At 33.6% G+C, this 9,648-nt stretch overlaps 1 protein-coding gene across 4 annotated transcripts; it reads right to left on the bottom strand.

Moving 5' to 3' along the window:
* Window positions 1-879: 879 nt before the first annotated feature.
* Window positions 880-7,658, bottom strand: LOC148205934 (uncharacterized). Of its 4 annotated transcripts, none has more exons than XM_088103944.1 (2): window positions 5,442-7,658; window positions 880-4,910 (listed from the first exon to the last, which is right to left on the bottom strand). In XM_088103944.1, exons 1-2 carry the CDS (start codon window positions 6,876-6,878, stop codon window positions 4,497-4,499), a joined length of 1,851 nt encoding a protein of 616 aa, XP_087960070.1. In that variant the 5' UTR covers window positions 6,879-7,658; the 3' UTR covers window positions 880-4,496. The 4 variants fall into 4 exon arrangements, with proteins under 4 accessions (XP_087960070.1, XP_087960069.1, XP_087960068.1 ...); XM_088103943.1 differs by having other exon boundaries at window positions 5,142-7,539; XM_088103945.1 differs by having other exon boundaries at window positions 4,751-4,910; window positions 5,114-7,615.
* Between the last annotated feature and the right edge of the window lie 1,990 nt (window positions 7,659-9,648).

The following is a 9,648-nucleotide window of genomic DNA, read 5'->3' on the forward strand; positions in this document are numbered from 1 at the left end:
AAAAACAGAACAAACTCGGTTTCCCCACTAATGAAGCATAGGGTTAACCAAGGATCAATCCAAGGACTTGGCAAAATTAAGTTTTTTAATGTAGAATTAATTCCTATTTTATTTATTTACTAAAACTATCTAAAACTAGGTGGGGAAAATAAAATGAATAAAATGAAACTAAAAAGGAAAAAAAATCTAAAAATTTGTATAAAAGAAAATAAGAAAGAATTAAAACCTAAACTAAAGTAACGAAGAAATAACATCTAATTATATCCAAAACATCACCTATATACTAAAGCTGGAACAATCCAAAATGTATTTACAAATGTAAAAGCTAAGAGACCTAAATGCTAATTAACATGAGCTATATGAAATACTGAAATGACATAATTTGGACAGTGAAAAAAATGTATAATGAGTTGAAGAATTAACGTGAATTGAATCTAAATTTGAAAAGAAAATTTAAAACAAGTAATACCTAAAATGAAGAACAATTGAGTAAGAAAAACCTAACTAAGGAGCATAACATAATCATCAAAAAAAAATATCAAAAGTAAAACTGAGAATCTAAAACAGAAATAAAGAAAAACTAAATTCTAGAATGAAGAAATCAAAATTCTAATCAAGAAAGAAATTAAAACCTGAAATCATAACAGTGTTGGAAAGAATCAATTGTAAATGGCATAAAATGAAAGAGAAGACAAGGAAATTGAGACTAAACTAAATTTTATTGCAATTGAAACAAAATTATCAAAACACGATACTAGAGAACACTGAGAAATGATCCACGGTTTGTCACTCCGTGGAACTCCTCTGCACAATCCAGTAGCCAGTAGAAATCTATTCTATGAAAGCAATGAAAACCTATCTCTACGCAAAAGCGAAATCAAAGCGGAAATGGAAATTTTATTAACCGTAAAATGAAAACTACAAGAAATTGATACCGTAAAAACAACACTGAGACGCTCACGGGCTGTCACCACCGTAAGTCTCGATCAGAAGTTCAAGAATCTGAATCTAATCTACGCAAAAACGCAAGAAACCCTAACTCTAGAACGGAGAACTGTAAACTGAAAAGGTCTAAAAGTGTATCAAGAAGTGTCCTCTGTATATGGTGAAAGCCCCTTTTTATAGGGTCAAAAAAAAAAACTAAAAGAGAAAAGAGAGAGGAGAAAAGTACAGAAAGAAACTTCATTTTGACGCTTCCAGCTTCTAATCGGACGACCACCTTTCTTTATCTACTTTGATCACCAGCCCTCTGATCATCTTCAACCTTTTCACCGATTCAGCTCCTCTTCCGGTCATATGCCAGTTAGCTCCGGTCAGCTCCCTTTGCTCGTCGGTCAGCTTGTCTGGGCAGGTTAGTGACGCGCTCCTCTCTTCAGCTCTCTGCCCTCACTCAAGGGTTTCCTCCAAATGAAAGTGCTAGAGGGAATTCTTTTCTCCCAATTGAGTGTCGAGGATTGGACCCCAAAAACTGCAGGTGCTCAAAACTCACCGTTTCACTAAAGTGCTGCCCAAGTCCAGGTAATTTCACCAACAATCCAATTTAGCATAACAGCAAGCCCAATTCAGCGACCCAACTCTTCTGATCCAATCATCTCCAAGCACCAGCCCCTCTCTGCAAAAAAAAAAAAAAAAAAAAAAAAAAAAAAAAAAAAAAAACAGTACCAAATTAAAGAAAAAAAATCTAAAAAATTAAAAAGAAAGACTTTTATTAAAGATTTTGTAAAAAAAAATTATTATTTTCCTACTAATTAACAAAAGCTAAAAATTACATCTAAAAACCTATTTTTAACTAAAATTTTATAAAACTAAAGAATTAAGAAAAAAACATAAAACTAATCTAATTTTAAGAAATTAAAAACTAAAGGAATCTAAGAAATGATTTTTAACCACGAAAAATGTGTAAATCTAGAGTGTTATCACACCCCCACACTTAGACAACTGCCCTCCTGGGCAGGGACAACTAAAAAGAAAAAGCAAAAGCAAAAGACTTCATCTACAAAGAAAAGATTAAAGACACACATCAAGGAACACTAGACTCTTATCACAGCAACTCAACTCTGCTAATTCACATACCATCCAGCTATTTTCTCTAATCAAAACTGCACAAACATAATCATCAACTCTAAATCTAAGTTTCAGTAACTCTAACAAGTAAATAACAATTAAATTCAACCCAAAACAAGCATAAAATTACAATTCAGAGAAGTAGCAATCCAAGTTCAACCTCACAGGATAAAGTGTTTCTCTCAAATCACTCAAGTGTTTAGGTCAGCCTGTGTTTCACTCCACATAACATGATAGACCGCAGTTCACAACTTTGGAAAAATTCTAATTGACACTGCTTGAATCAAGATAACTCTAGATCACTAGGACTTTCATGGCTTGTAATGTAATGGAAAATGGGAAGGCTAGATGCATGGGAATCAAAAGCAGAAACTGGAATGGATAAGAGAAATTTGAAAGAGAGGACAACTAGAACTCACTGCAGGTATTGCATTCTTTTCTTGGCCAGAATCTTTTTTTTTTTTTTTTTTCAGGTCTTTTTCTCAATCAATTTTCTCTTTTTCTCTTTTCCAGACCTTTTTCTTCTCTTTTTCAGATCAGATTTTTCTCTTTTTAGAGCTCTTTTTCTTTTTTTTTTTCTTCTCAACTTCACCTCTGGCCTCACTCTTTTTCTGCTTTCTAAGTTCTAAATTCTCCCTACTTCTCACAAATCTCTCAAGGTTTTATGTGTATGATTGGGGGAAAGGTTTGTAATGGATGGAAAACAAAGAAAAGGCTAAGGCTCAAATGAGGGTACAATGGAAAGAAATGTGAATGGGAAGAAGAAAGAAGGCCTAGATCATCTCTAAAGTTCTACCAAGATCAAGCACACTCAAAGAGAATTAATACAAAATCAGAACTATGGCTACTATACATGCATGCATTCACACTAGAAAGAAAAAAAATTGGCCCAAAACTCTCCAGGGTTAAAGATTTGTCAAAAATGGAATTGCTACTCTCTATCATGCAAAACCTGCTTATTTAAAGTGAACTAACTGCAAAAACTACTGCTAGAGCTACATCTACTTAAATCTAGAGCTAAAGACACTATTGGCAATCTCTCTTAAAGAAATAAAGCTAAGAAGTCAAGTAAGGTAGCAAAAAGTTAAGTAAAATGTGAAATAGAATCTAGAAATACCTGCACAACATTACCTAAAGCTATTTACAACCTAGACAAAGTAAAACTAAACAGAATGCAACCAGAAAGAATCTCAACTAAAGCTCTACAAAGTAAAACAGCAAAAGAGACATCTAAAGCAGAATGATATTAAGCTAACAAATCCAAATTACAAGTCTGGAAAGAAAACAGCAAAAGAAGAAGAAAGAACTCTAAACATAACCTAAACCAACTCCCATCTAAAACGCTTCTAGAACAGAAAGACAGTAAAAGGAAAAAACAATCAAAGAGTTAACTCTGAACCTAGCTAAACTATAACAGACTCGAATTTAAAAGAGAAATAAAAAAACTAAGAAAATCATAACAGTAACAATGAATGGAAGAGATCCTAGAAAATTACTGAAAACCAGAACAGGACTCAGAAATTAAAATCTCAGAACAGAACCTATAAGGTAAAATAAAACTGAAACAAATGCTAAAACAGAAATTAAAGAGTATCTAATTCGTGAAATAGAAGGCAAGAATATAAGCAGAGAAAGGAAATTCTAATATGAATTCTAATTACAGAAACTATAAGCAAAAATAAAGTCTAATCCTACAGCCTAAAACATATTCTAAAAGCATAAAAAAAACTAAGTATTGACAAACTAAATTCAGAAAATTTTACAAACAGTAGCAGAAAGAAAATAGAAACTAATTATGAAAAGAAAATCCTAATTGAAAACTTGAAACAGAGCATGAAACTAATCAAGAGGTTAAAACAGAACAAGTAACTACAAAGGAGGAGAAAATAATAGAAATAAGCAAAGAAAAAGGGACCTAAAAGAAGTTCTAAAACAGATTAAAAAACAGTAAAAGAACCTAAGCTAAACAACATAAACCAGAAAATGAATGAACTGTAAAAACCTAAAGAACTATTAACAACAAAGCTAAAAACTAGACTAAAACAGATCAGTAACAAAAATAGGTATTTACAGACTAAAATAAGAATGTGAAACTACTCTAGGTATTTAAAACAAACCAGACCTAAACTAAGAGAAAAACAGTTCAGAAAAAAAAATACCCCTATTTTATTACTAAAACAGATACTAAACACATCTATCAAAGTAAAAGCAAAAATTTTAACTACAACCCCTCACCCCCACACTTAAGAGGCACATTGCCCTCAATGTGTGAGTGAGTAAGGTTTTCTAATCAACAAAAACATACTCAAATCAAACAACAACAAATATGTACAAGAATAGAAACTGAAAAACACAAAAAGAACAACAACTGAACAAGAATAGAAACAAGACTTAAAAGTAAAACTATAAAACTAAAGAGGAAAAGAACTTATTCAGATTGGCCACAAATCAAAGTTAATTCGTTTTATTTTTATGAAAAACAACATATTATCTATCCTACTATTTATTATGCTACTTAAAGCTATGTAAACTACTATAAAAGACCTGTAACTACTATTTAAAAGAAGGGAAAAGAAAGAGCTTATTGGATTTTCTCCATTGTGCTCAGCTCCTTTGTGTATTGTCTCCATGGCTGCATTGAAGTTCTCCTGCTTAGGCATTTGTTGCAGTAACTGCAGTTCTCCATTCAAATTTTTCAATTGCTTCTGCACGTTCAAGACTCCTTTAGCAATATTGACACCATCTATTGCCTCCACCAGGGTTGCCTTTGTCTCTGCAGCTTCCTCTTTGTTTAATTCTGCAATGCCATCACTGAATTCGAAGTCAGCATGTGTCTCCATCATAACCTGTGTATTTACATTACAGTCATTCAGCAGGTTCTCAAACAAGTTATCAGAAAACAATGACTTAAATTCAGAGCACCTATCAGTAGGTATCTTTACATTATGCACAACAGAAATTTCATCAAGCAATTTAAAATGCTTAGAAGTATCAGGCACATCAGGTAAAGCATGCAAGACATGAAAACGAGTGTGCATTTCAGCTATACCAGTAGAAGGATTAAAGTCAGATTCAACCTGGACTGGTTCCTCAAAAATGACCTCACTAGCATCTATCAAATCAGCAGCTAAATGAACACCTACTGTGAAGCTATCATCAACTGGAATAATGTCAAAACCAGTGCATAACTCTGAAACAGCATAAGGCATGTCAATATTTTCAATGGAAAAGGCTGAATCTAAAATATAAGTGTGTGCAGGCATAACAGGAACATAATCTAGAGTAGGTTCTATGGGTTCAACTTTAAACAGATCCAAAGCATTAAATTCATATTGAACCTTAGAGAACTCTATGGGAATGCTAAGTTCAGAATAAACCTGTGTTCTCTGATCACTAGCTACCTCATCAGGGTCATTTCCATCCAGCTTGAACATAATGATCTCTTCCTTGGCACCTGCAAAATAGTTAGAAGCAGAACATATGGCAGAACTGATTTCTTCACAAATTTCACAACCACCCCCAAGGCATGTACAACCAGTGAGTTTTTCATTACTCAGTTCTAAAGAGTTTAAGAACCCAGCAAACTCAAGTTCAAGTTCTAATCCTAAATCAGCACAAGCATTTTCAAAATCAACCATATCAACTTTCACATCATCAAAAACTACATATCTATCATCATGAGCATCTGATTCATCATCAAGAAGTGCATTTAAATCTGTGCAATCATAAAAAACAGTAGATGCAGGTATATGAACTCTATCAATGGAAAATGCTAATTTTATGATATTAGAATGATCAAAGCAAGGACTAAAATCAACAACTTCTACAGGCACATCATGCATATGATCAAACACATTGAAATCATTTTCAGGCTCACACACATCAGCATCAAAATCCATTTCATAGTACTGAAGCACCAAAACATGGTCAGCAGCTTCCCTCATTTTTTTCAAATACTCTTTGGACTTTCTGAAATCAGTTTGTACTTCCAGTTCAGCAGATTCAACTTTTAAATCAGCAGTACAATCAATTTCATTGAAACAAGAATGAGGTTCAGTACTATCACCATCATAATACACATTTTCACTTAATCGAGCACTAGCAGTGGTAAAATCAGATATAGGAACAACAACAAAACTATTACAATCATGAATCACAGCCAACTCCCTAAAACCATCAACTAGCTTTTCAAAATCATCACCAGTGTAATTATGATCATAAGGTTCACAAACAGATTCAGAAAAATCATCAGATGCATTCATACAATCATCACTCATCAGAGAATTGGAATTATCATCATCAAAATTTAAAGTAGAATGTGAATCAATGAAAGAAGGATTAGAGTATACAGTTACAGAGGTGGTTGGACACTTAATCACTTGAAACTCTGCGGCAGCAGCTACCATCAGTGGTGCTTCATTGGTTGCTGCCTCTTTCTCCTTTTCAACTCTCCCAGTCAACTTGTTGACTACAGCTACTAACTCTGCCACTTGATTGGTTAGTCCTTGAAGTCCATATGCTGGAATCCCCTGCTGCCACTGATCACAGAATTGTGGCTGCCATGGTTGTTCTGAATGAATTTCCTCCTGCTTTGGTGCAACACACTGGTCCCAATATGAATGTGGCAACTCTTGTTGCACATGCCAGGGTGACTGCTCTCCATAAGGTTGAAAATAGGATGGTGGTTGTTGCTGGAAAGCTTGATTAATTGGCTGCATAAAAACCTCAGGAATAGGCTCATAAAACATGTCAAATCTTGGTGGTTGAGCATTATAAGGAAATGAGAAATTACCATATGCAGAGGAGTGATCCATGCTTACCAATTGCTCACAAGATAAAAACCAATCAGACCAATAAAGCCTCTATCACAGAATTCAACAAAAGAATTGAAAGAAAAGAAAATCTATACAAGCTATATTCACAATTTCTACTCTGCAGAACAGATCCTAATATACAAAAATGAAAACAGAACAAACAGATCCTAAATTAAAAAGGAACAGATATGAACACAAAACAGAAATAAAATCAAGAAAACAAACCTAAACAAGACTAACCTAACACTCTAAGACTTAACTCGCCGAGTCCCCGGCAGCGGCGCCATTTGTTAAACTGCTTTTCGTCGCGCAAAAACAGAACAAACTCGGTTTCCCCACTAATGAAGCATAGAGTTAACCAAGGATCAATCCAAGGACTTGGCAAAATTAAGTTTTTTAATGTAGAATTAATTCCTATTTTATTTATTTACTAAAACTATCTAAAACTAGGTGGGGAAAATAAAATGAATAAAATGAAACTAAAAAGGAAAAAAAATCTAAAAATTTGTATAAAAGAAAATAAGAAAGAATTAAAACCTAAACTAAAGTAACGAAGAAATAACATCTAATTATATCCAAAACATCACCTATATACTAAAGCTGGAACAATCCAAAATGTATTTACAAATGTAAAAGCTAAGAGACCTAAATGCTAATTAACATGAGCTATATGAAATACTGAAATGACATAATTTGGACAGTGAAAAAAATGTATAATGAGTTGAAGAATTAACGTGAATTGAATCTAAATTTGAAAAGAAAATTTAAAACAAGTAATACCTAAAATGAAGAACAATTGAGTAAGAAAAACCTAACTAAGGAGCATAACAGAATCATCAAAAAAAAATATCAAAAGTAAAACTGAGAATCTAAAACAGAAATAAAGAAAAACTAAATTCTAGAATGAAGAAATCAAAATTCTAATCAAGAAAGAAATTAAAACCTGAAATCATAACAGTGTTGGAAAGAATCAATTGTAAATGGCATAAAATGAAAGAGAAGACAAGGAAATTGAGACTAAACTAAATTTTATTGCAATTGAAACAAAATTATCAAAACACGATACTAGAGAACACTGAGAAATGATCCACGGTTTGTCACTCCGTGGAACTCCTCTGCACAATCCAGTAGCCAGTAGAAATCTATTCTATGAAAGCAATGAAAACCTATCTCTACGCAAAAGCGAAATCAAAGCGGAAATGGAAATTTTATTAACCGTAAAATGAAAACTACAAGAAATTGATACCGTAAAAACAACACTGAGACGCTCACGGGCTGTCACCACCGTAAGTCTCGATCAGAAGTTCAAGAATCTGAATCTAATCTACGCAAAAACGCAAGAAACCCTAACTCTAGAACGGAGAACTGTAAACTGAAAAGGTCTAAAAGTGTATCAAGAAGTGTCCTCTGTATATGGTGAAAGCCCCTTTTTATAGGGTCAAAAAAAAAAACTAAAAGAGAAAAGAGAGAGGAGAAAAGTACAGAAAGAAACTTCATTTTGACGCTTCCAGCTTCTAATCGGACGACCACCTTTCTTTATCTACTTTGATCACCAGCCCTCTGATCATCTTCAACCTTTTCACCGATTCAGCTCCTCTTCCGGTCATATGCCAGTTAGCTCCGGTCAGCTCCCTTTGCTCGTCGGTCAGCTTGTCTGGGCAGGTTAGTGACGCGCTCCTCTCTTCAGCTCTCTGCCCTCACTCAAGGGTTTCCTCCAAATGAAAGTGCTAGAGGGAATTCTTTTCTCCCAATTGAGTGTCGAGGATTGGACCCCAAAAACTGCAGGTGCTCAAAACTCACCGTTTCACTAAAGTGCTGCCCAAGTCCAGGTAATTTCACCAACAATCCAATTTAGCATAACAGCAAGCCCAATTCAGCGACCCAACTCTTCTGATCCAATCATCTCCAAGCACCAGCCCCTCTCTGCAAAAAAAAAAAAAAAAAAAAAAAAAAAAAAAAAAACAGTACCAAATTAAAGAAAAAAATCTAAAAAATTAAAAAGAAAGACTTTTATTAAAGATTTTGTAAAAAAAAATTATTATTTTCCTACTAATTAACAAAAGCTAAAAATTACATCTAAAAACCTATTTTTAACTAAAATTTTATAAAACTAAAGAATTAAGAAAAAAACATAAAACTAATCTAATTTTAAGAAATTAAAAACTAAAGGAATCTAAGAAATGATTTTTAACCACGAAAAATGTGTAAATCTAGAGTGTTATCACACCCCCACACTTAGACAACTGCCCTCCTGGGCAGGGACAACTAAAAAGAAAAAGCAAAAGCAAAAGACTTCATCTACAAAGAAAAGATTAAAGACACACATCAAGGAACACTAGACTCTTATCACAGCAACTCAACTCTGCTAATTCACATACCATCCAGCTATTTTCTCTAATCAAAACTGCACAAACATAATCATCAACTCTAAATCTAAGTTTCAGTAACTCTAACAAGTAAATAACAATTAAATTCAACCCAAAACAAGCATAAAATTACAATTCAGAGAAGTAGCAATCCAAGTTCAACCTCACAGGATAAAGTGTTTCTCTCAAATCACTCAAGTGTTTAGGTCAGCCTGTGTTTCACTCCACATAACATGATAGACCGCAGTTCACAACTTTGGAAAAATTCTAATTGACACTGCTTGAATCAAGATAACTCTAGATCACTAGGACTTTCATGGCTTGTAATGTAATGGAAAATGGGAAGGCTAGATGCATGGGAATCAAAAGCAGAAACTGGAATGGATAAGAGAAATTTGAAAGAG

Source organism: Vigna umbellata, chromosome 1 (genome assembly GCF_029865625.1).
Source record: "Vigna umbellata cultivar VRB3 chromosome 1, Vumbellata_1.0, whole genome shotgun sequence".
In the NCBI taxonomy this organism is placed as follows: domain Eukaryota; kingdom Viridiplantae; phylum Streptophyta; class Magnoliopsida; order Fabales; family Fabaceae; genus Vigna; species Vigna umbellata.

Bases quoted from the DNA above. Each gene is read 5' to 3' on its own strand.
- LOC148205934 (XM_088103942.1), bottom strand. From the start codon at position 6,878: ATGGATCACTCCTCTGCATATGGTAATTTCTCATTTCCTTATAATGCT.